This window comes from Rutilus rutilus, assembly GCF_951802725.1.
Source record: "Rutilus rutilus genome assembly, chromosome: 1".
Lineage (NCBI taxonomy): Eukaryota > Metazoa > Chordata > Actinopteri > Cypriniformes > Leuciscidae > Rutilus > Rutilus rutilus.
In genome coordinates this window covers 12,280,154-12,307,916 of record NC_140209.1, presented here as the reverse complement: position 1 = coordinate 12,307,916, position 27,763 = coordinate 12,280,154, and the positions used below count along the sequence as shown (strand labels likewise).

Sequence of the window (27,763 nt, the reverse complement as noted above, 5' to 3'; positions counted from 1 at the left end):
AGGTCATGGCAACAACAATGTGTTCTTGCCAATTTTTTAATTGGCCAGGCTAAGTTAGCCATTCTGAAATCCCACCAGTGTAAAAATGCAGGAACAGAGGTTGATATGGTTGCTATGTTCAGGTCTTTAATAGAATCTCGAGTGACCATTGAGTATACATATTACAGATACACTGATAATGTTGCTTTGTTTGAATGGAGATGGAGTGTGAGAGAGGCACTGGTGACAGTGAGTGAGAATAGAAGTTTAGTTTTTAATTGGTAAAATGTTGGTGTTTTTGTTAAATTGTTTTGGAAATGTATTTTTGTAAGGTGTTTTAAAACCCTTAATTGTTATAAATAAAAAGGGGTTAAAAGTCTCTCTCTCTCTCTCTCTCTCTCTCACATCACTTGCTGTTGTCTCTCTCTCTCTTCACTTGCTGTTGTCTCTCTCTCTCATCACTTGCTGTTGTCTCTCTCTCTCGCAGCACTTGCTGTTGTCTCTCTCTCATCACTTCCTGTTGTCTCTCTCTCTCACATCACTTGTGTCACAGTTCCGTCACCCCTGTCTGGGTTTTCTCTTGGTTTAGTGACAGAGCTGTGACACTCCCGGTTTGTCATGTGTTTGTGTGAGTCTGGTCTGTTGTGAGCACATGGCTGTCATGTTATTTCCTTGTGCCATGTGCTCTCCTGTCAATTGTCAAACCCCGCCCATCTTGTTATCTCGTTATTGTTTAATGTTCCTCACCTGCCTGTCCCGTTACCTTCCTTGTTTGTTCCCTATTTAGTCCCCCTGTGTTTGCAGTCCTGTGCTGGTTCGTTGTCTATGTTCCCTCGTGTTCTTCTTGATACCTGCCTGAGTTCTCTCCTGTTTTTCCCCCCACGGGGTTGTTTTGTTTGTAAGTTTGTTTTGTTTATTTAATAAATTCCTTTTACGCACATGAATCCTCGCTTCCTGTTTTACCCATTCCGTGACAGAACGAACCAGCCCTAATGAGGATTCAGCGGAAGGATTCACGCCAGCCACCAGCCTCTCCAATTTCCTGCCCGCGTTATGAACGCATTGTTAAGTTCACCGCCTTGAGTTCCCTTCGACAGAAGGGGACGAATGTGAGAGACTTTGCCCTGGAGTTCAGCTCCGCTGCAGAGGGGCTGGGGCTGGGTGAGATGGCCCTTAAGGACCTATTTAACTACGCCCTTGAGGAGCCTGTTGATGTTTGGACAATGACAGGGCTGGAGCGATTGACGTTCTGGAGGTTCGTTGACTTTCTGGAACGACGAGAGAACCCTCCAGTGAGGCAAACTACAGCGGTCCCAGTTCCGGTGGTCCCGAGTCCGGTGGTCCCGAGTCCAGTGGTCCCAGTTCCGGTGGCCCCAGTTCCGGTGGTCCCGAAACGGAGGAGGAGAAGGAAGACTCCCTCCGTGACTGTTCCGGTGGCCTCAGCTCCGGTGGTCCCGAGTCCGGTGGTCCCTGTTCCGGTGGTCCCTGTTCCGGTGGTCCCGAGTCCAGTGGTCCCAGTTCCGGTGGTCCCAGTTCCGGTGGTCCCAATTCCGGTGGTCCCAGTTCTGGTGGTTCCGATTGTTCCGGTGGTCCCGGTTCCGGTGGTCCCAGTTCCGGTGGACCCGGGTCCGGTGGTCCCAGTTCCGGTGGTCCCGGGTTCGTTGGTCTCGACTCCGGTGGTCCGGAGACGAAGGAGGAGGAAAGGGGCCTCTTCAGTTGATTGTCCGGTGGCTCCTAACACGGAGACCATCCCGGAGGTGACTGCCGTCACTGACGCGCCGCCCAGGCGTCCTGCTCTGTCCGCGCCGCCCAGGCGTCCTGCTCTGTCCGCGCCGCCCAGGCGTCCTGCTCTGCCCGCCCCGCCCAGGCATCCTGCTCTGCCCGCCCCGCCCAAGCGGCTCGCCCTGCCGGTGCCGCCCCAGCGACCGGTCACGTCTGCCAATTCAGAGACTGTTCACGTCACGTCTTTCGATTCAGAGACTGTTCACGTCACGTCTGCCGATCCAGAGACTGTTCACGTCACGTCTGCCGAGCCTGTGTCTTCGGACAGGATAGCCGCCGCCGAGCCTGTGTCTTTGGACAAGATGGCCGCCGAACCAGATCCAGTGTCTGCGGACAAGATGGTTGCCGCCGAGCCTGTTCACGTCACGCCTGCCGAGCCTGTGTCTTCGGACAAGATGGCCGCCGCCGAGCCTGTGTCTTCGGACAAGATGGCCGCCACCGAGCCGGTGTTGTCTGTTCCTGAGCCAGTGTTGTCTGTTCCTGTGCCATGGCCGCCCGAGGGGTCGTCTCCGCCGTGGCCGCCCGATGGACTACCTGCTCCACTCTGGCCACCTGAAGGGTCGTCTCCGCCCAGGCCGCCTGGTGAACTGTCATCCCCTGTGTTCATTCCCTCCCATGGTCCTGGCCCTCCATCCCTCCCCCTAATCCCCCACAGTTCCACCTCCCTCCTTTCCCTCTCGGTGTATGTGTTTTGATCTGCTTGTCTTGTCTGCTTTTTGGTCTTGCACGTTTGATGTTCTTGTCTTGTTTTTTTTGTGTCCCTCCTTGGGAACGCCAGGTGGCGTTCCTTAGAGGGGGGGTAGTGTCACAGTTCTGTCACCCTTGTCTGGGTTTTCTCTTGGTTTAGTGACAGAGCTGTGACACTCCCGGTTTGTCATGTGTTTGTGTGAGTCTGGTCTGTTGTGAGCACATGGCTGTCATGTTATTTCCTTGTGCCATGTGCTCTCCTGTCAATTGTCAAACCCCGCCCATCTTGTTATCTCGTTATTGTTTAATGTTCCTCACCTGCCTGTCCCGTTACCTTCCTTGTTTGTTCCCTATTTAGTCCCCCTGTGTTTGCAGTCCTGTGCTGGTTCGTTATCTATGTTCCCTCGTGTTCTTCTTGATACCTGCCTGAGTTCTCTCCTGTTTTTCCCCCCACGGGGTTGTTTTGTTTGTAAGTTTGTTTTGTTTATTTAATAAATTCCTTTTACGCACATGAATCCTCGCTTCCTGTTTTACCCATTCCGTGACAACTTGCTGTTGTCTCTCTCTCTCATCACTTGCTGTTGTCTCTCTCTCCTCACTTGCCGTTGTCTCTCTCTCTCTCATCACTTGCCGTTGTCTCTCTCTCTCTCTCTCATCACTTGCCGTTGTCTCTCTCTCTCTCTCTCATCACTTGCCGTTGTCTCTCTCTCTCATCACTTGCTGTTGTCTCTCTCTCTTCACTTGCTGTTCTCTCTCTCTCTCTCTCTCTCTCTCTCTCTCTCTCTCTCTCTCTCTCTCTCTCTCTCTCTCTCTCTCTCTCTCTCTCTCTCTCTCTCTCTCTCTCTCTCTCTCTCTCTCTCTCTCTCTCTCTCTCTCTCACCACTTGCTGTTGTCTCTCTCACACACACACACACACACACACACACACACACACACACACACACACACAGAGACTCCCTCAAAACATGAGTTGAAGCATAAAGGCTTCAAGTGCTCTTGTGTTAGAGTGCTTCTAAGTCTGTTTTTAACAAACTTCAGGGTGGAAAAGCTCCTCTCGCAGGACACTTGAGTGGTCGATAACGTCAACAGAAATGTGTAGGCCAGTCCAATGACATGATATGCATCTGTCAACAGATTGTATTGTGCCAGGACAAGATGCACACAAATGGCACAGTTTTTACACATACAGACATTCTTATTAACCAGCTCTGGCCCTTCCACATCATGTGTGTCTTCATTACCACTGCCTTCAGATGCACCATCCGCTGTGTGTGTCCTCACCTGGTATTCTTTCAGAGGGGACAGCTTCAGTCTTTCCCACTGTCTGGCCAGGCGTAACAGCTCAGCCTGCAAAGTGCCAGCAGTGGCCCTCGAATCACATTTCAGCAAACAGTTGCTGAGGTTCTGCATCGCTGATCGAACGAGATTTACTACTAATCAAGGAACCGGCTTTACTGACGAGATGCGCATAACAATGTCATGCGATATATCGCCCAGCCCTACTTTACATCATTTAACTCACTTACACAGAGCACTTTTTATATACTCTGTTGAGCAGAGAGACTGCACAGTTTGACCAGCGGGAAGCGGCCGCTCATCAGGCCGCCAAGATGGTGTTGCACTTGCTAATATAACTCGCAATGTATAACTATTATCAGACCGGCCCTCGCGGCCTCAAAACACTACCGGCCCACCGGGAAAAGTCCCGACTCTCCCGATTGCCACTCCGCTACTGAGGGAGCGTATAAAAAGGGATTTGAATGCACCGTTTGTGTGTGTGTGGTCACCGCCTGTGCGTCTAATTAAATGTTTTTCTTCTGTAACTTTTATTTAAGTTTCAGTTGTTGTTGTTATTTGTTTTGTGTATTTGGAGACCATTTTGTTAATTTTGTTTCTCGTTATAGGAGCAGAGGCTTCAGGGCCGGCTGCTCATAGGCCCTCGTGTGCGGTGGTGGGATTCTGTCACGGAGTGCTGTGTGTTCATGCTTGACCTTATTGGTGTGTGTGTGTGCATGTGTTGTGGTGAGACCTTGTGCTCATTAAACTAGTTTCCCTGCCATTGGTAAGCCTCGGCCTCCTTTTCATGTGTGGTTTCTTTAATGTGTGTATGTGTAACCTGCTCCTTCAGTCTTTTAATGTTTTAAGATTACTGCTTGATGATTGAAATAAAACTTTTGTATCTTTTGGTATCCACGTCTCAGGCTCTCCTTTCGATAACCACGTTACTGTGAGTCCTTTGTAGGGGGTTAAATTCATTAATATTCATATTTCCCTGTTTAACAGGGTGGCGTAGTCAGCTATATCATATAGAGGTTTCTTGCTCTCAAGCAACTCTCAAGAAAGAAGAGGAACTGTTTTCTGAATGTGTGAGAATTCACACCAGTCCACCTAAACTGGGTTCAGAGATGATCACAGGTGTGTGTGGGTTAAACCGGTGCGGTCAAACTAACTGAGTTCTCACCACCAGCGATGACATGCTTCTGAAAACACTAGAGCTCAAAGCCACAACACAAAGAGACTGTCACGCAGGTGTAGAAACACACACGAAGATGAAGATGAAGATGAAGATGAAGATTTAATAAATCCAACAGGTAATCCAAACAGGAACAGAGTAACATGCAACACACCCACTAAAGACGACACCAGACACTGACTGAACCAGAACTGACACAACGCAACGTATTTCACGTCTTGCAAAAATGTTGCCAAAGTAAAGCAGAACATTATAATCCATGTGTAGAAACTCTTCCTGAAGACATTTAATCTCTGCTTTACAGACGCTCATGAAGTGTGTGCAAATACTTTCTGTTTCACCAAACTGGAGCTGACGTTAATCATTTCAAAATACCTTAAAAACTGTTTTAGAATTCATTTTCTACAAGTTAGTCATGGATAGTGGAAACATTTTCAGTAGCAAACTAATTTGTATGACTAATAATGCAATTATTTTTTTATTTAGATTTTAACGACATGCTGGAAACTGCTAGAATAAATAAGTGAGACTAACAGTAATTCTCTCGTGTGCAAAAGTTGCCGATAAACTGTTCAGAGCAGATGTGTGTGTGAGACAGTGTGTTCACAGTATATGCACTTCTCACACACTTAAAGCAACACTTTAGTGTCACTATAGCAACTCTATAGCAGGATTTAAACACTCATTTGACCAGATCAGAGGAAGTAACCAACCAGAGGAGGAGCTGATGATGTTTAAAGGAAGAGCTGTAACTATATATAATGAAGAGAAAGACTGACAGAAACACAAAATGGCTGATAAGTGTGATCTGTGTCTGCTGGGACTGATCATTCTCTCTTCACTTCTCACAGGTAAAGAAATCTGTATTTTCCCTAAAGACATTTAGTGGAATTAGTCTGGAAAGAGTTCATTTGAACATGCTCAGTTTATTCTTGCACACATTCACGTTGTGATCTCAGAGTTGTGTATTGATACACACAGATCATACTGTATTATTCCTGATACTGGACATAGTGTCACTCAAACATCTGATGATGAAGAATTATCTTCATATTAAGAGTGTGTCAGTGATTTGAACAGCTCTCTGATAAAGACTAATAGTTCATTCTGGAGAGTGTGTTTGTGTTTGCTTTAAGTGAGGAAAAAGACTATGATTTAAAACTTCTGCTTTTAATGTTGGTATGTTTTATGTTTTGATTTATTAATATATATCATAATGATCACTGAGATATACTGTGTTTCAGGTACCAGTGGAGTGGATGATCATGTGTTCATGAGTTCTGGTGAAAATGCTCGTCTGCCCTGTAATAATGCTCTTTCTGACTGCAAATCTAAAACTACATGGACCTACTCTAACAGATTCAGAGATTCAGCAGCAGTTGAACTGATTACTAAAGGGATAAACAATAAAGACACAGAGAGACATGAGAGACTGAGTCTGGAGTCTGACTGCTCTCTGAACATCAAGAACGTCACAGAAGAAGATTATGGATCTTACACCTGCAGACAATATGTGAATGGACAGAAACAAGGACCTGATGCACGTGTTTATCTGAATGTTCTACATGGTAAGTTTATGATTATTTGGTCAATTTAAAATTATCCCTTTAAACTGATGATGATTGAAGAGTCTGTGATTTGTGTCTTGTGTTCAGTTTCAGTGTCTCCATCATCATCATCATCATCATCATCATCATCATCATCATCATCATCATCTTCATCCTCACAGACTGAGATCAGTCCAGGCCGCTCTGTGACTCTCTCCTGTCAGTTGTATTCATATACTGGACTCTCCTGTGATGATTGGGTTCGTTCTGAGGGAGTTGAGCTGTTGTGGGTGAATCAGACTGGTGTTGATCTGAAGACAGACTCCAGATATCAGATATCAGCTCCAGGACACTGTAACATCACTCTGACTACAACACTCCTGAATGAAGATAACAACAGAGAGTGGAGATGTCAGCTTACTCACAGAAATCAAGTCAAGACCTCAGTCAGATACACTGTCAAGTATTCAGGTGAGAAAACAGTGTTAGAAGAGCCTCATAATGTCAGTAACACTAAGGTCTATCAGTATCACTGAACCAGAACAAACTGAGGGAACAAAAGCTTCTTTGACTCTCACAGAAGAGTAACTCAAAGCATTGCTTCAAACTAATGAACTGCAGTGAAGTAACAGTCCAAAACGTGATGCTGGAAATAATAAAGGAATTGAAACTTGACAGCAAAAATATTAACTTTTTATGTAATGTGATGATCAAAGTTAAAATATGAATGTCATATTGTACAGTATTAATGATCTGAACTAACATTCATCTTCACAGCTCAAGCTGATTCAACGACAGCAGTGAATCCAGTCCACATCACACACTCTCAGGATCCCTCAACTAGAAACACACACGTTTCTAAAGGTACATCATCACTGTCTTTCTCACATCAGTGCTTTTCAGAGCATAATGCTAGAGTTATCTTCAGTGTTAACTCATCAAAATATGACTGTCATATTCTACAGTATGATTGTCACATTGAGTTGTTGTTTTAGTTTCATTTCATGGACTTTTATGGTGTGTCCCAATTAGCATACTTATGCATATTCTAGGACATGTTTAGTATAAACAGTGAGAGTAGTGTGTTCATATAACACTCCGGTTCTTTCACTCGATTCTCGCAGAAAGCAGAAATTACATGCTTCACATGAAGACGATATGTTGAGCTCATCCATAAATGTACATGTAACATTTTTTTTTACATCACTTATAAAAAGCTGGTGCGGCACTTCACTTTCACTTTTAAATTAGCGTCAATTCATCCTTCATGCGATCTGAGTCTGACCAATCAAAATCCACCATTTTTGTCCGACAAAGCAGTCAGGAGAGTTTTAGATTAACGTCGGTGGATCTGAACTTGTCTTTAACTGAGGCAATCTGTCACGACACATTACAGAGCCACAAAACGGTAGGTCTATTTATTGTTTAATTTTCTTTGACTGACCAAATTTGAAAGTTGAGACTTTGTTTCATATTAAATAGTCCCTGCTCGGTCCTGTCTGTCAGCGCGTCGTCAGTGTCCTCTATTTTTCACTGCTTGAGAACATGGGTTGAATCCGAAATCTCCCCCTAAACCCTCATTCACTAAGTTATGCCTATTCCCTACATTAGTCCACTAACACTGTTCACTTGAAGGAGTGAATGAAAACGAGTGAGCGAATTCGGACAGCGGTTGAGCGTACATAAGCTGTACACTCATTAATGCAGCGCAATGTGGGATTGAATAAGTGCACTCAATAACGTCCACTATGGTTTCGGACACCACTAAAAATGGTCGTCTCCTCAAATAACGCCCTATTTGCATGCGCTTAGAGCTCGTGTCAATTGCACGTATAAAATGAAGTTAACGAACAACCTCGATCCATCAGGAAACACCACATAGGTCGCTGAACTTCACTGCACTTCATAAAGAGTTTTTCTTTTGCGTGAAGAAGCCGTTCGCCGGGGATGTGTTAAAGATAGCGGAGTGAATTCATGATTATTAGGCTACCGGTATAATAACTGCTGACAGAGACGCGATCTGACACGCGTCCCATTTCCTCACATCTCTACGTTCATTTAAGACTTTATATAAATCATTTAAGACTGCTCTTATGAGGACACTCGACAAAACGGACATTTTGGCATAATTTGTGTGTGTTATGGTTTGTTGAAACTCGAAAGAGAACTCGATACTGACGCGTGTCTTTTCTGTGGGGCGTGCACGTGCGTGTGTGTGTGGGCAGGACTTATAGCGCACTCTCTTTAGTCTTGTCACGCTTGAATGGTTTAAAAGCATTCACATTAATAAGTGCGCTGAGCGTGATCATACAACGCTAGTCAACGGGTGACAGAAAAAAACGGATACTGTGCAATTGCGTTAAATATTTTGAAAGCTTTAAACTTTTTTTTTTTTTTGCTTTGCTGTGGTGGGCAAGTGATGAAACTGGTGTTGCGACTGAACACCGTGTAACATATACCCCTTTTCCACCAAAAAAGAACTGGTTCGGAACTGGTGCTGGTTCAAAGTTGGTTCAACTTGCGAACCTTCTCAGAACCTGTTTGTTTTTCCACTGACTAGGGAGCCCAGCGAACGACGTCATCACTGTGTACGTTGCCATAGGCTACGTTTTAAGGGGGTGTACACCACCTGAAAATCCAATAACATCACCAATTTTCTGATTTCTGTAAATGAATATAAAACTTGCAGCACAGGGTGAAGTCAGTATACATTAACTACGATATGAGACACATGCAAATTTAATATAAAACTATGTAACGTCGGTTAAATGGCGCTCTGTTGCGCGGCAGGATTTTGAACACGGTCCTGAGCCGTTGCTGGGCACCGCGGACAGACGCCGAAAGGCACCGCCGGTGTGTGTACACTTCTAGAGAATAATGCGTTCGAATTTAAAAGACGCGGCGCGTCGCTGAGCTGAGCTGCGCGTCCGGTGTGCGACCCCCTTTACCTTTCCTAGAAACACTTGCGCCAAATTCAAACATAACAATTACAATGGCGGAATACATCGTCTTTCTGCAAATGTTTCTCCTTGCTTTGCGATCCTATATTGGGGTCAGAAGAAGACGTTTAGAACACATTTGTGCTGTTCGGACGGAGGTTACGTTCGAGAAGAAGTTCGACAATAACCCCGCCTCCAGCATGACGTGGTTAAAGAACGGTTCTAGTCCAGCAAAGAGTTGGTGCCGCTTTGGAACCAATTTTCCTGGCCGAGAACCGGTTCTTTGGCTGTCGAAACACAAAGAACTGGTTCGCGAGTAGGCACCGGCTCCGAACCGGCACCAGCACTGCCTTGGTGGAAAAGGGTTAATAGACTATCGTAGCAAGCCTAATATATATATATATATATGAAGAGTTCAGATGCAAAAGCAAAAGTGCCATCTGAAATTTTCTTCTAGAATGGTAATTTTTATCAAGCTCATATATTTAAGTTCAGTCATTTCACTTAAATGACAATTAATAGGTAATTTTCATTGCCATTTAAGTGAAATTGCTGAACTTAAATACACAAACTTGATAAAAATTATGATTCTAGAAGAAAATTTCAGATTGCACTTAGAGGCTTTTGCATCTGAACTCTTCATATATATGTATATATATATATATATATATATATTTGACCTTAAAGAAAAATAGTTATCTCTGCCTACATTTTGTTTCTGTCTGACCGGAGAAAGATTGTCCTGCTATTCACCTCAACAGCTCAGATGAAACTGAAGAGAAAATGGCCGACTTCACTTATTTTTTACTTCTAATGCTTGAGGGCACGGCCGCATTAACAATAGGGCTAGGCGGGGCTAAAGCCCCGGGGTCCGAGCAAGGAGGGGGCCCGTGATTGGCTGTGGAGCAGATTGACTACTACTAGCCATCTGATTGCCAAAGCCTTACCACGCCCCCCACAAATTAGCCCTGTTATTTAGTGGCGCTTTTGCCATATATTCCATGCATTATCATGGAATCATTATCATTAATATAGCGACCGTTCGCAAAGACCCGCCTCGTTTAGTTACTGTGTGACAAGCCAGGCCGCTCTCACGAGTCACGCACATCATGTTCTCACTCACGCAGTGAAAAATACATCGCGGGGCAAAGACTAACGTTACACTGAGTGACTACGCGCCGACATATAAGAGAGAGCTCAGAGCAGCTTACTGTTGATATGAAACAAAGTCTCAACTTTCAAATATTGTAATTTAAGTAATTTAAACAATACGATTTTTCAAGTTCAAGTCCACCGATGTTAATCTACTGACTGCTTTGTTGTCGGACAAAATTGCGTATTCGGCAATATAATATAGCCTATATTATATATAGGCCTATTGGAGCAGATAAAGACACAGCGTCATCATCGACCCCACCAATTTTAGGTAAGTTTGATTATTAACTTGATGGATGTACTGTATGCTATTGCTTTTTGTGTTTGATCAAACTCTATATTCGCCTAAAGGGCTGGCGATAATATATCCGGTAGAAATATGTCAATTTTGCTGCGCCATCATGATGTAAGTTTATAATTTAAACGCGTTTTTAAGCATTGTAGTTTAGATACAAATTATTTTAAACTGCTCAGGCACAGTAAGCAGCGGGAGAGAATTCATTTTGCAAATGCTCGTTTTGAGACCAAGGTGAACTTGAGACGGTTTTGCACAGCGCACTTGAGTTCCAACCCTGAGGTCTTAAAGTGACAGAAGCTGCTAATAAAGCTGCTGTCGCCATTTGTGTCAATAATGTTAATCAAACATCAGAAAGAAAGTAATTTACTGCCTTTGACTGAATCACTTTTGAAAAATAAATAAGAATGAATGTTGAATTTATAGTGAAAACTATGTATTGTATATTTGATTCCTTTATACAATATAATATTATTCAGTGCTTTAAGTTTTTCAAGTAGGTCGATTTCTTATGTGCCTTTGTTCTATTGGTATTTGTGACTCTTGTCATCAGTAAGCTTGAGATTCTTAAAGAAAGATAAAATCCTCCACATTTAATTTAATTTCCTACCGCATCAGAGAGAAATGCAGAATCACGTTGATCTGCAGACGCGGGTCTTTCATGACAAGACTCTCCTCATATTAATGATGAAATATGATGCATTTAAAAGTTAATGGCCAAACGGGTCTTTATAAAAGTCTACATGGTTATTGCAGATGAACTATAACACGGATAACATTGAATAAATATTTTTTCAGGTTATCAAAGTTTTATTCAGGTTAAACTTTGATTAGTCACTCAAACCTTTATCTAAACCTCTCACCATCGGTTGCACATATCCGCCATGTTTAGTAGTTTTTTTAAACACTTTTTACTCGTGTTTGTAGTTCCTCCTCCAAAGCCCAATGGGTTGTGGGTAATATTAGCCGTTATAGTGAGTACGGATCCACACTTCCAAAATCCACCAGAAATAGTAGACCATCCGGAGACTTCTGGCACACTCTTCAACATACTATGCTTTGGGACACTTATTTTAATCTCACACACTGTTTAGGAAAGATAGTATGGACATTGAGACGCAGGGCAAGGCTGCCGTCCACTTTTTATGCTCATCCCTCGCTAATGTTGCACGAGTGTCCACTACTGGTGAACTCTTGAAATGAGTTTGAATGAAATGCTCTAAGCTCTTGATCACTTGGAATCCAAAATGGATCTGATTATAAATTATACATTTGTTTTACACACCATTATATAGGCCTGTGTGTATGCTTGGGCTGTTGGAGAAAATATATTTAAAAAGTATTAAAATAAAAGCCTAATATCATACTATATAGAGTTGTGTGGTGTGACATGCTTCATGCCGCAATGCATGCTGGGAGCCATGAGTTTTATACTATGGGTGGCTCCCAGCATGCATTGCGGCATGAAGCATGTCACCATTGTCGATGGCTTTTGTCTTTGTATATAATTGTCCCAATTCCTTTTCAACAACACCAGGCACAGACTCTCAGGATCATTCGACTACAATCACAGCAGTTACATAATCACAGTGTTTTGTCTTTGTCTTTAATTGTCCACAATCTGCCCTGTCCGTCTCTGACTCTGTGCTCGATCTCTTCTTCAGTCATAGTGATTTCTGTCGCTGCAGTCGCTGTTCTCCTTCTTGCTCTTCTCTGGCTGATCTGCAGAAAAAGAGCTGGTGAGTTTTCAGATTTACTCCTTTACAACAATTAAAAACAGTTCAGATGAGCAAACAAACACATCATGTAAGATTGTAAGTGTCATAGAAACATGTGGATTATATGAAATTCTCAAACAGAAGTTTATTCCTGCCGAGAAATCCTGTAATGTCACAGGGCTCTCAAGTGTCATGCATTGAGCGTGACAGTCACTCATTTCGATTTTTTGTCAGGCACTCCCGCCACACATTTGTATTTCTCACGCAGAAAAACTATTTATAATATTTTTAATATGCCACAGCGCCCAACATTTCTCTGGCCGCGCCAGTTTCACTGTGGAACCGGCGGGAATCAAGTGCGTCTCCCCTGGAGTTCTTAGTCGAGCCTGCCACTTATATCAGCCAATCAAACAAAAAGAAAGGGGCTACACAATAGCCAATCAGAAAATAGCACTATTGTATCTGGGTAAGATTTAACGCAACAACCAATGAAAAAAAGCATATCCTGGAATTGTTGACGTGATTCTGCCCGAAAGTTTCGTTCACCCATAGAGGAAATCACTCCGAGCATCACTTTGAGCACAGAGTAAGTCATGATGATCTCCTGTTTTAATGTTACAACAAATTCACAACTTGTTTGACACAAACAGTGACAACTTGACTGCTGTTAGAGAATGTTTCCCAGATAATTAGCATCACTTTTTCATGAGTGTCTGTAACTTAGCCAACAGTTTTACAGCCTGTTCACTGACAACACTTGCTCAGAACAAGTATAGGCCTAGTCATATTTTCGTTATCACACGATGACTGACATATTGTCACAATATAAACACCCTCTCTCCAAATAGGCTTAATAATTTTATTAGCAGTAAATAAATTAAAGTGTATTGTATAGTTGATGTTATAGGTCACTTTTAAAATCATGTCATTTATAATTATATCCTGGCCATGGATGCATTAATTATTGCAACTGTCTTTCTCTTTCAAAGATGTCAGGTAAAAAGCTTTTAAAGGGCAATAGTCGAGTCCCAAAATAGATAAATAGCCCTGGATAAGATGCAGTAGGCATTTTTGAGGAAAAGTACTTCAAGTGTTGTTTCTATATGATTTTTAGGTGCTGAATCCATTTCTGCCGTATAACAAGTTGTAAAACTCACTGTTTTGGCATAAACAATAAAAACAAAATGGCTGCCAAAAAAAAAATGCATTCTCAGAATATTTAAACATGTAAACAATAAAAAAACAACATTAACATGAAAGGGACAGTTTTTAATGGCTGCTGGAATTATGCCAAGGTACCAAGGTACACTGGGAAGCATATATCAGTGGAAATATGCAATTATGCCCAGCCCGAAGGGGGGAACTTGGAATACACATGACCCCAGGGGGCTGCATATTGAGAATCACTGGGGTGTCCAGCCGCAGGTGAAATATTTCAAACCCAGGGGTGGTCGCCCAGAGGCCGTGTTAGGTGTCGCCCAGCCTGCAGCTCTACAGATGTCTGTTAACGAGGCGCCATGCGCTAGAGCCCAAGAGGATGCCACACTCCGGGTGGAGTGGGCCGTCACACCAAGGGGGCATGGTCGACCTTGCTGCTGGTAAGACAAAGCAATGGCGTCCACTATCCAGTGAGACAACCTTTGCTTGGAGAGAGCCTTTCCCTTCAGCTTCCCACCATGACAGACAAAGAGCTGGTCTGAAGTCCTGAAACACTGCGTTCTGTCTACGTAAGCATGGAGGGTGCGTACTGGACAGAGCAGTGCCAAGGCTGGGTCTGCCTCCTCCGAGGGCAGCGCTTGCAGGTTCACCACCTGGTCTCGAAAGGGTGTGGTGGGAACCTTGGGCACATATCCAGGCCGGGGTCTCAGGATCACGTAAGAGTTAGCCGGTCCAAATTCCAGGCACGCTTTGTCAACCGAAAATGCCTGCAGGTCCCCTACCCTCTTGATGGAGGCCAATGCAACCAGGAGCACTGTCTTCATTGACAGGAACTTAAGCTCCACTGATTGCAGAGGCTCAAAGGGAGCACTCTGCAGAGCAGTTAAAACCACTGAGAGGTCCCAAGAGGGAACGAGAGGAGGGCGAGGAGGATTCAGTCTCCTCGCTCCTCTCAGGAAACTGATGATCAGGTCGTGCTTTCCAATGGACTTACCATCAACTGCATCGTGATGTGCGACAATGGCGGCACCATACACTTTCAGGGTGGAGGGAGACAGCCTTTGCTCCAACCCTTCTTGCAGGAAGGAAAGCACGACACTGATCGGGCCTTTCGTGGGTTCTTGAAGTTTAGAAGAACTCCAGTTGACGAAGAGGTTCCACTTCAACGCATAGGCATGTCTCGTGGACGATGCTCTAGCGGAAGTGATGGTAGCCACCACCACTGGTGGTAGGGTACTCAAACCTGCCTCGTCCCGTCCAGGAACCACATATGGAGATTTCAAAGATCGGGACGAGGGTGCCATAGGGTGCCCCGTCCCTGAGAAAGCAGGTTCTTTCTCAGAGGAATTGGCCAGGGAGGTGCTGTCGCGAGGAGTACTAGTTCTTGGAACCAGGTGCGGTTGTGCCAATACGGGGCAACCAAAATGACCTGCTCCTCGTCCTCCCTGATCTTGCGCAAGGTCTGCGCAAGGAGGCTCACTGGGGGAAACGCATACTTGCGTAGGCCCTGCGGCCAGCTGTGCGCCAGTGCATCCGTGCCGAGCGTGCCCTCGGTCAGAGAATAAAACAGGTCGCAGTGGGACGAGTTGTGGGAGGCAAACAGATCTACTTGTGCGTCCCCGAACTGATCCCAAATCAGCTGAACCGACTGGGGATGGAGTCTCCATTCTCCAGCGAGAGGCCGAAACCGAGACAGATTGGCTGCACGGTTCAGGTCTCCCGGGATATAAATGGCTCGAAGCGACCTCAGATGCTTCTGACTCCATATGAGGAGGTGGCGGGCGAGTTGCGACATACGACGGGAGCGCAGACCACATTGTCGGTTGATGTACGCTACTGTGGCGGTATTGTCTGATCGGACTAATACGTGCTGACCCCTGAGCAACGCACAGAAGCGGTGCAGGGCGAGACGTACAGCCTGCAACTCGAGGCAACTGACATGCCAAAGGCGCTGGGGTCTTGTCCAGGAGCCCGCGGCAGCATGTCCATTGCACATGGCGCCCCATCCCATTGTGGAGGCATCTGTTGATATAACAACATGCCAGGAAACTCGTTCTATGGGCACTCCAGCCCATAGAAAACTGAGGTTCGTCCACGGGGTGAAGGTCTGACAGTCACTGGGACTCGGAGCGTGCCGTGTTGCCATGCCCACCTCGGGACTTGATCGCGAAGCGGTCTCATATGAAGCAAACCGAGCGACGTTACTGCGGCTGCGGATGCCATATGCCCCAGGAGCCTCTGAAATAGTTTCAGTGGAACCGCACTCTTGCCCTCGAACTGACGAAGGCAAGTTAGCAGTGACTGCGCGCGCTCGCTCGTAAGCTGCGCGCACATGGCGACCGAGTCGATTTCCATACCGAGAAAAGAGATCCTCTGCACGGAGCAGAGTTTGCTCTTCTCCCAGTTGACCCGAAGGCCCAGACAAGCTAGGTGCCGGAGCACTAGGTCCCTGTGTTCGCAAACCTTGTCTCGAGAGTGAGCTAGGATCAGCCAGTCTTCGAGAGGAACAAGGGCTGCCTCGGCAACCTTCGTGAAGACGCGAGGAGACAGGGCTAGTCCGAAAGGGAGAACCGCGTACTGGTATGCCTGCCCCTTGAATTATATATATATATATATATATATATATATATATATATATATATATATATATATATATATATACTGGTATGCCTCATTTGCATTTGTAAACATGACATTTCAGAAAACTTGTAATACAAAAAATGTCTGTCTCTATGTAAGTGAAAAACTGGAAAGGTTTTATGGTGATATCTATGACTTAAAAATGTTACCCTATCCACCTATAGTGTTTCGGCTGTGAATAATGCACCTATTGTTTCAATAACAATTACAAGAAAATGGGACCCTTATTTCAATGTTATACGGTGGATCCTTATTCAGGAGACATTGAACTTTCTAAAAATGTGGTATAACAACTTTTCCTCAAAAATGCCTACAGGGTTACACAATCTTGAAGATTCGGACCTGACTATAACTAAACCCTAAAGCAACTTTTTTTAGTTAATGATCTGTAAGACTGGGGCTTTATTAATGCTGTTCATTGATTCAAGTAATTTGTTTGACATTTGTGTTTAAAGTGTTTTAATTCTACAAAATATGGTATAAAAACCATATAGTAAAAACCATAAAAGGTTGAACAGTGGCTACTGCAGTTGAATTTTCTTATTGAAAGTTGTGGTGCCCTCTGACGTCAGAGGGCACCAGCTAACCACGCCCTTGCCTACAGAGAGATGCGTCTCAGATGCACACACCCCACCCTCCCCCTCCCCCCCGGTGAGTTCAGTAATGCAGTGATTTAGATTTGATTAATGTCTTTAAAGCTCAATAAAGTGTCATTCATGCAGTTTAACTGTTTGTTCTGAAGGTTAAAGATGAGAATGATCATAAAGGGACGAATGAGACGATCAACATGTCCATTCCTCCTGCAGCAAGAGCCAATGTGAGTCCACTAAATCATCAAACATTACGTTCACTGTCTGTTCAATAATGTGATTTAAAAGCTTTTGTGTTATTCTACATATTATAGTGAGAGATATGTCTGTTCTGTGTGTTAAACTTGACTCTCTGCACGTTTGCATTGATGTTTAGAAGCAGACAGATGATGTGACTTATTCTGAGGTCACTTCTTCCCATACAAAGCCAGTAAAATCACTCAATGTGAGTAGATACCAGCACATGAGTTTGACTCTCAGATAAATCAAGCTCATGCTCTAATAATAATAATAATAATAATCGCTGGGGTTCAAACATTGATGGACAGAATCTGTGCTGTTCTTTCAGGATCATGATGATACAGTGACTTATGCTGCCATCAGAGGAAGAGAAGATCAACCGCAGGATGAACTTTACGCCTCTGTGAACAAGAACAAGACCTTCACAAATAAACATTAATGATACAGATCATGAGCTCATCATATCAGGAGCAGACGGGAAGATTTCATCTCTCTGGGGTTTGGAGGAATTTTATATTTGTGTGTGAATGAGCAGATATTTGTTGAATGTCCTGTGAATATGAATGAGATTTATTGTGAATATTTAAAAAATACAATATTTATCTGTATATTTTAAACTGTTGATAAACACCAGTGATGCGCGGGTTGATCCAAAATGAGCGGTTACTCGCGGTTACGAGTCATCCAAAAATATTTTTAATGATATTCGGGTCGTGGTCGGTCGGGTCGTTTGAAATAAAGATGCCAATTAAACCTTTGTAATTTATATAGTACTAGCCTACCTTTTTTTGTTTGTCTAAAATGCGTTAATAAAGACTTTATTAACATATTCTATGCCTGTATTTTGTGCTTGTGAGAGCTTCAATTGGGCATCCACGTGGTGAAATAGCCTAAGCCTACTAATACAAGTGGGAAATCCTTATTTACCTTTTGAATGTTGAGCGTTATTAACTTTTGAATAAATGCTGACGCGGGACAAAATGCCCGATTTCCCAACACGTTGAACTGAGCAATGCCATTGTACCATTTTAATATGCTACTTTTAAACGCATATAGCTCAGTAATGTCAGTTTTATGTATTTTCTGAGAGGGGGCGGGATTTTTGTTGGGAAAGTCGGGGGAGAGACGCACACTTCGATTAGACTGGATAAACACGTCATGCAGCATCTTAATTGTTAAGAAAATGAAACGAAATAAATGAATAAATCAAAGGCTTTATTACATAACACTAGGCTATATTAGCCTGGGTTTCCCCATACTGCCTTGCTCGCAGCGCGATTTTATTCACGCTGCTAGGCAGTCTGGACACCATGGACCAGATTTTCCCCTGAAAAAGGGAACCAATCACAGAACGGGGAGGGAGCAGCAAGACGATGACGACACCGAAGCAGTTTGTTTATATCTATAGATCCAACATGGCATCAGACTCGACGTTACCTTCTACCCTCATGTTTATCTTGCACAAACGGTAATATTCGCTAAACGCCATCGTGTACAAATAAATCTTTGACCCATCGTCTTTTTCCTCGTTGAATTTCTGTCACTCTACATACGTCATCTGGTATAATTGAAGCGATTGGCTATGAGCTACATACAGGAGCATTTGATAGATATTCATAGCGCCCAATAAACGGCTCTGGGCATTCGTAAACCACGCCTCAAATACGAGAAAATGCACACGAATGATGAGACTTGGTCTGACGTTAGCCAGGCTAAGGCTATATCATACAGCATTCAGAAAAAGAACAGTTTGCGCTCCTAAGGGCTTTCACACTTTTCCAAAAGTGGGCCTTCTCTCAGTTGACCTGCTGATGAATTCTTCAAGCAGGGTCGAAACATAAACATCGCATTTATCAATAATATGCATCCAGACAGCTGAAAAGGAAAATGATGGGCCGCCTCAAGAACTGCCTGCTCTCGCCGCCGCACCTCTGAGCGCACCACGTCAGGGCCTGAAACATTTCTCTCCTCCACAGGCTGGATTAATGGATATTATAGGCCACGGAGGCTGATGGGGGTCGTATGGGAGGGGGGGGAGGCCACACCCCCCCGCACCCCTAGTTCCTACGTCTATGGCCCAATGACGCTACGATGAGCATTTACTACTTTTAAAAAATGCGGGTCAGGAAGCGAGTCGGGTACAATATTTTCTTTTCTTTTTTTTGCGGTCCGAGTTGCGGGTGGGTTAGTTGGAAACGTCGGTCGGGTGCGGGTTGTTTATACATTGACCCGCGCATCACTGATAAACACTGAGGGCTACATCTGCACTTCAGTTTCACTGTACAATCACAGGTAGACACTGAAAGCCTCTCACATCTCACAGGACATGATTTTGATCTCATTACGTATTTTATCAAGAGCTTATTAATATTGTTCATTTTTATTTTCTGCCGGCTTGGATTGTCTTTAATTGATTAAAATATTTCAGTGTTAATTAAAGTCAGTAAAGAGAGAGATCTGTCTCATTCACTTTTACTTAATATTTGTAGGCCATTTGCTTCATGTAATGATTGATTAAACACATTTCTCATTTTATCGATCTCATTGTTATTGCCCATTTTTATTTTCTGCTGATTCTGCTTGAATCAGGAATAATTTTAGTTCTGAAAGCCATGAAGCTTTTATGTTTGCTTTTTGAGCTTTCCATGTTGTTCAATTCTCAATAGAGATTTTGAATGCCTAAGTTGTGTTGGCTGTGTTATGTTTTTGTCTAACATAAAGGAAATGAAACTAGTTGTCTGGTTTTCTTGTGAAACATATGGGGCTCAGCTTGAACAATCTATCTGCAGCTTTTCTTTGTGTGTAAGTTCACACAGCTGCAGATATCTGAGTGCATGTAAGGAGTAGTTTAATCTGATCAACAGTTAGTCCACACACATCCACTGAAGAGAGATGTGTGACCATTAGCTGTCTGAGTGCGACTTCCTTTCTGTCTTCTCTGACTGCAAAACACTCTCTGTGTGTCAGAACGACCCTCTTGCAAGAATAAAAATGTATAAAGACACTGGTTGTTTCTCCATTTCAGCCTCACCATTATTAAAGTCATATTTTTTTTTTAGTTTATACAAAATTAAATGTGTAATATGAATAATTAGTGCTCATAAACGGCTGTTGAGATAGTAATCTGAAGTGAAACTAGCGAAGGGTTCATTATGATGACCATTACACTGACCTCGTACCTTATGCACACCAATGATGTTGAAACGATCTGGTCATCTACAGCTTTAAGATGGTATGAGCTTCTGGAGTCGGGATTTCATCCCAGTTATAGGAATTTCTACCTCTGTTCTGGTGACTGAGAAGAAGGCCTTAGGTTTCCATGATTTGGTTGGATGTTGCTTCTAAACTCTGAAAGGTACAGTGCTGGAAGTAGAGAGGGATAAAGCTGGGATCGTTCCTCATCTCTGACCCCATGCCTAAGTCGGATATAAGCTACAGCAATCAGCTTCACTAAACGACTGAAAGTGCTCTTTTAACACGGACATTTAAAAGGACAGAAGGATGGATTTTCTGCTTCAAGTGATAGGACTAGCTGAGTGAACTTATATTTATATTGTCTTGATGTGTCGTTTTCTATAAATATTCAGGTAAATAAGTGACTAAAAAAGCCATTTTAAAGTAGTTAAAACAGCCGTCCGGTAAACTTTTGTGTGCCTCCTCTATTTTAAAACCCGTATGTTTAGCAGTAACTACAAAGCTATTTGAGGAAAAAAATATTACTTATTTTCAATAAAAAAAATAAAAAATAAAGACAAAAAAAGACTGACCTAGGACATTCTTAATGATAACAGCACTAAACACTAGACAATAGAGTCCATTACCACCCTCTGAGATACAAGGAAACGCTGAACATTTGGACACCATAGCTGTGTCCCAATGTCAAGGCTGCATCCTTGGAAGGTCGCATTTGAAGGCCGTTTGCGTCACCGCGGTGCGATGAAGGCTGTCCCAATTCAGTTCTACATCCTTGGAAGACCGTATTCGAAGGCCGGTTGCGTCATCGCACCGCGACGAAGGCTACCCTGATTCAAAAGCGACGCCAAATGCACCCTTCGTTTCCCCCTGAAAGGAAGGATACACTGTAAAGAGGTTGCTGTAAATTTTACAGTAACTTACTCGCAGCTGGATGCCAGTAATTTACTGTAAAATGTTTACAGTATTATTACTGTATTTTCACTTACAGTATACTGTACCATTTAATCTACTTGCATTTACAGTATTATTACTGTATTTTCACTTACAGTATACTGTATCATTTACTGTACTTGCATTTACAGTATTATTACTGTATTTTCATTTACTATTAGTATTGAGTTTATTTTTTTTTATTTTTTTTTTATGTATGTTTACCCCATCCCTCCAAAAATCACAATAACTCACAAACATTTGTCCTTATAATATTCTTGTTAATCGCCGAACATTTTGTTTTAGAAGTACAAATTACAAATCTTGACCTTTAGGAGCCACTACAGTAGCTGAAGAAAAAAAAGGCAACATCTCCAAAGTCCATAGAATTAATCTCCTGGTGACCATTTGTATCTGTAGCATGGCAAAAACGTACACACACTGAAAAGCAAAACAGGCCTTAAAACAATAAAATACAGTCAAAAGTCAGTTTGTGTTGTTACATTTTAGTAATTTTGTCAAAGTTGACAAGGTCTCTGATGAGAAACACTGAGGGTTCCAGGCTGATGCTTTTCTTTGGACCTTTCCAGATTTCCATCTGATTTGTGCCTTTGGTGTTTGGTGCCATCAGGGTTGACACTCAGAATGAACCTGCAAACACAAGCAGGGAAAAATATATTATTTTTTCAGACCGGTGTTGGCAGAATGTTCCCTAACTCTCAAACTTGATGCTGCATGTACTTTGACGTTAATAAAAGCACTACATCTGATTCTGAATGCACCTACAGTAGTGGTGGGGGAAAAAAATCGATTCTGTTCAGTATCGCGATTTTTTGCGCACGCAATTATATTGATACAGTAGCGCAAAGTATTGCAATATTTAATTATAAAATGTTTTTTAAAATATATCTGTTTTACTTTCAGATTATAGGGCTGTGACGGTGGCAGTTTTTTTACCACTGCGGTGGTAATGGACCAACTACCTGCGGTGGTTGGGGGGTTGTTTTGAAAATTGAAATAAAAAAATTTAGCGTTTATTCGAGCAAAAAATTCTTTATTTGAGCAATTCTGTCAAAGAAGCAACACAAAGCCTGTAAAGCATTGAAAGCAAAGAAAAGTTAAATCTATAAAAAAAAACTTTCGTTTAATACTTCCACACAAAGACGCGTGATTCCATATGAAGCCATACCGCTCTGCGCTTTGAGAGGGATGTGGGACACGAGGAGGAAAGAGACCATCGATCTATTTTCTGATATCTTTATGTTTTCTACTTGTTGTAAAAGGTATGAAAAGTGAATTTAATCTTCCACAAGGGCAAGGCATTTAAGCTATGTTTGAAATTGCACTGCCAGTGAGAGCGAAACTAAAAATCACCCGCGCGTGTGAAACGTGTCTAATAACAAGCCAAAATTGTGTTGAAATGAATCTGACGTGCAAGTAAAAATGTAGGCTATCTGTCCTACAACGTTTTTCTACTTTACCACAGTAAATAATGTGAATATAATAAGCCTAATTAAAAGAGAACCAAGCTTTTAACGTTTATAATCCCCTTCGAAAATCGAAGCCGTAAGTGAAGATTTTTGGGGGAAAACGAGATTACATGCAGGGATGAGTCATGATTTTTGAATATTCGATTAGTTTATTTAAAGGGTTAGTTCACCCAAAAATGAAAATTCTGTCAGTAATTACTCACCCTCATGTTGTTCCAACCGCGTAAGACCTCCGTTCATCTTCGGAACACAAATTAAGATATTTTTAATTATTGTTAATATAGTCCAAGTGACTCCAGTGGCTCAATCTCTAAACCGAAAATACATGATCCGGCAGCGCCGGGGCTGAAACATCCTCACCATGTCCTCCAGTAAAATATAAAACATAAAAAAGACAATAGCCAATTCTGGCTCCATAGCTGTTTACTCAATTAGGCTATATCAAATGAATTATCAGAATGGCAGCAGTCTTCTTGCACTGTTGCTTGGCGCCAGGAGTGGTGATCAGAAACACCTGGTTGCGCAATTAGGAAATCCTACGAAGGCTACATGGTGCGTCCTTCGAAGGATGCATAGGCTGCATCATTGAAGCCTTCACATTGGGACACAGCTTAAGAGTGATCACTGAGAGGCTGTCTGTCACCCGCAAAAATCCAATCACATTTTAGAGATGAAAAAATTATGCCCTGACTAACATAACTAATTTCTATTCAAGGACCTTGACAGAATTGTAGAGTAAAAAGTGTGATATTTGTCTTTCAAATGTAGTGAAGTTAAAGTAACAAGTTTCCAGAAAAAAAAAAATACTCAAGACGTAAAGTACAGATACTCAAAAAGTGTACTTAAGTACGATACTCAAGTAAACTGTTACTGTCCACCTCTGGATGAGAAACAGCACTTACTTCTGTTATAGTCTCCATAATCACCATAATGATGAGATATATATGGATGATGGAGATCATGAAGATATCAACTCTGACTCTGATCAAGACAATGTTAATCACTCTCAGAAACAAAGTATTTTTTTCAAAAGGTACAACTTTATACCTAAAGCGTGCAAATTGGCACCACAGACTGTAAAAAAAATATGTGTGTAGTGTGTGTGACGTCACCCGTAGGTTTCCGTAGCCATCTTGGCAGCGCGTCACTCCCGAATTTATTTATTTTTACAGTCGGACAATGAGCTGAGGTAACGTGACGGCTAACAGACAGCAGACAAACGGCTAATGATGACTAATGACCACAGCAGCGGGAATCCACCTGTCACTCAAATGTGGACACACCCTTAATTATGCAGAAATTTAAGGCTTAATATAAATTTAAATGGATGAGTTAAAAAAAAAAAAAATCACCCCCCTCACAGTTGTCATGAAGGAAATTAAATTAGCTGTATCCACCTTATTTTTAACGGAAATACGGACGCAGCCAGTTGACGGTATTTTGTGCGAGACTTCCGGTAAGGCACTTCCGGTCACTGGCGAGCTAACTCACTTTTCACCGTAGCATTTATCAAACAAATATTCATAACAACTAACTCATCGTTATGGCTTCGAGGAAGACAGGGATTGTTTGTGCAGTTAGAGGTTGTCATATAACTGCTACAAAAGAAAGATTTACTTGGAGCATGAGTGATTTAATCATCAGACGCCCTACAACTGGCGACACACTGGCTGCGTGGTGTTTTCTATGTCTTTGCACACCAGAAACTTGTCTGACGCGGCGCTTCTGCTGCTAGGTGACATTATGATAAGCCTCATTGCATTGGTGATATATTCGACATATGGGGAGAGAGTTGTGGAAGGCCTATATGTTAAACATAAATATATAGCAGCAAAGACAACGTCGGCAGTATTGATGGCAAAATAGGCTACAGAATATTTGCTCTGTATTGACAGGTGCAATATTAGAAAATCAAAATAATATTTTTTTTTTATAATTGCATTTATATCTGCATTTGTCAAAACCTAAACTTTCAAACATCAAAATGTCATTTATTAATATGTATTCATCTCACAATGACATACAAATATATTTTCCTATTCTATTTTGCCTGGAAACGCTTCCAAAACGCTTGCGTGTCGCGTGAAAAATAGGCGTCGATTCTATTTCTAGCATGCACGAGTTTTCCGCGCGGCACAAGCCTGAGACGCGCGTCACGCAGGCAGTGTGCAAGCTCTAACCTGTTAACATGTGAGCCGAAATAAAAACGGACACGCCACGCAGCCAGTGTGTCGCCGGCCTGAGGAATCCCTTCGCCTGTGGTTAAAAGCTTTACATTTGAAGAAACCACCGAAACGACCGTACATGTTTGTTCTTTTCATTTCGTGAACACAAGACCTACAGAAGACCACCCGAAACCAGAAAAGTGGCTGGGCTAAAAGTTTCAATAAAAACTCTGAGGAGAAACAAAATCATTATAGTAACCCCTGTATACAGTAGAATAATCTAGTCATAATGGCATGATCATGGCGTTTATTTTGTCTGATTTACAATTATTTATATCCATCTACTTATTGCTATCCTGTGCTTTGGTTGCATTCTGATGGCATTATTAATACATTTAACATCACAAAATACCTCCTTATATATATTAGTCCAGCGCTGGCTCGACCGTGTTTAGGGCGGTGCTGAAGGCGCCGGCGAAGTGCGAAGTTTTAGCACTCTGCCAGCTAGATACATGAGTGTTTTCAACCAGGTCCGGTACCCGAACTGGGTGAGGCGGGGCTTTAGTTATTTGTTGTATTCATCTGCTACGTTATGTGTAACATTTTTCTGTCAATTCTGCATAATCCTTTGCGATTGATATCGTTAGTTAGCCCAGGGAAGCGAGGAAACGGAAGTGCCGCACAAAAACCGGATACTGGACCCATATTTACTTCCGCGTTCAAAAATAAGGTGAATAGACCAAAGCCACTTTTTGCTCCAGACTGTAAACATGTTTTTTTCTGCTGTAAAGTTGAGCATTTTAACATGGGGGAGATGCAGATTTGACTCACTTTTGCAGCCAGCCTCAAGCGGCCAGTTGATGAATTGCTGTTTAATTCACTTCCGTGTTGGTTTCAAGAGAGAGACAGGGAGGGTAAAACATGAGGAAATGCTAGATTTTTTTTATAGCTGGCAAAGTTAAAGTTAAAGAAATAAACTGACACCTTATTTTTTGTACTTTCAAAAGTAACTGAATGAATGCGCTGCTACAGAGGCCTATATTAGCATACAGTAATCATAATGAGGGGTTAGTGTGCGGATGAGGAGGATGGAGGGTCTAGCTAGCCTCCACTTAGAGCACCTTTAATGAAGGAGTCTGGATCTGATATATTTGACTCATGACTGGAGAGAGTAAAGCAGAACATTATGATCCATGTGTAGAAACTCTTCCAGAAGACATGATATCTGCTTTAGAGTCGCTAATGTGCAAATACTTTCTGTTTCACCAAACTGGAGCTGATGCTAATAATTACTTTAAAATACTTTAAAAACTGTTTAAGAATTGAGGAGTCATGGATAGTGGAAAACGTTTCAGTAGCAAATCAGTTTTATTACTAACAATATAATGATTTTATTTATAGAATTGAACTGCATCCAGGAAATTCTAAAATAAGGAAGTGAAACTAACAGTAATGCTCTCGTGTGCAAAAGTAGAGTCTGTTCATTGTGTTCAGTCTGAAGCGTTCAGAGCAGAAGTGTGGAGAACAATATACACTTCTCACACTGAACAACATGTTTCTCTGTCCTGTAAAAGCTGATCTCTCTTAGGTTAGTGGCTATGGTTATGCTATGGTTATAGTTAGGACTATGGTTATGTTATGGTTATGGTTAGGGCATGGCATGGCATGGTACATCATCATAAGATGACAGTTCCTATTTTGCAACAGTCTCCATCAATTGCATCAATTACCGCCATGCGGTGTTTTCATAATTCTCAATATTATTAACTCGTCTTTATCTTTAGGTCATGTTCCAAGAATATTGGCAGTTATAAAACCTCTCATTAAGAAACCACAATTAGATCATAATAACCTAGCAAATTACAGACCCATTTCAAATCTTCCATTTATGTCTAAAATACTAGAAAAAGTTGTGTCCACACAATTGTGCTCTTTCTTGCAAGAAAATGACATCTATGAAAAATTTCAGTCAGGATTCAGGCCGCACCATAGCACTGAAACTGCGCTCGTTAAAATTACAAATGATTTTCTTCTAGCTTCTGACCAAGGCTGGATCTCAATACTAGTTTTACTCGATCTTAACGCTGCGTTCGACACTATAGATCACAAAATACTCTTAGATCGGCTACAAAACTACACTGGTGTTCATGGACAGGCATTAAAGGGATAGTTCACCCAAAAATGAAAATTCTGTGATCATTTACTCTCCCTCAAGTTGTTCCAAACCTGTATGACTTTCTTTCTTCTGCTGAACACAAAAGAAGATATTTTGAAGAAAGTCGGTAACCAAATGTCTGATGGACCCCACTGACTTCCATAGTAGGAAAAAAAAATACTATGGAAGTCAACGGGGACCAGCAACTGTTTAATTACCGACCTTCTTTAAAATATCTTCTTTTGTGTATAGCAGAAGAAAGAAAGTCATACAGGTTTGGAACAACTTGAGGGAGAGTAAATCACAGATTTTGCATTTTTGAGTGAACTATCCGTTTAAGCTGGTTTAGATCGTACTTATCAGACCGCTACAATTTTGTCTGTTTAAATGGGGAAGATAACGTCAGTAAACTATGGAGTCCCGCAAGGATCTGTGTTAGGCCCTCTGCTATTCTCAATATATATGCTGCCACTTGGTAATATTATAAGAAAACTTGGAATTAATTTCCACTGTTATTCTGATGACACTCAATTATATATTTCATCACGACCAGATGAAAACAATAAATTATCTAAATTGTCAGAGTGTGTTAAAGATATAAAATACTGGATGACGTGTGATTTTC

At 42.3% G+C, this 27,763-nt stretch overlaps 1 protein-coding gene and 1 long non-coding RNA gene across 2 annotated transcripts in view; both read left to right on the top strand.

Moving 5' to 3' along the window:
• Positions 1-27,763, top strand: part of LOC311287692 (uncharacterized protein) — a 412,610-nt gene that overhangs the window by 146,712 nt on the left and 238,135 nt on the right. The window contains exons 3-4 of the mRNA XM_084404701.1: positions 6,577-6,939; positions 7,246-7,332. Coding sequence (XP_084260827.1) covers positions 6,577-6,939; positions 7,246-7,332 — 450 coding nt within the window. The remainder of the gene's footprint in view (positions 1-6,576; positions 6,940-7,245; positions 7,333-27,763) is intronic.
• Positions 17,130-17,885, top strand: LOC311286781. The gene is made up of 3 exons (XR_014626644.1): positions 17,130-17,190; positions 17,340-17,408; positions 17,532-17,885. It is a non-coding gene; the product is annotated as an uncharacterized lncRNA (long non-coding RNA).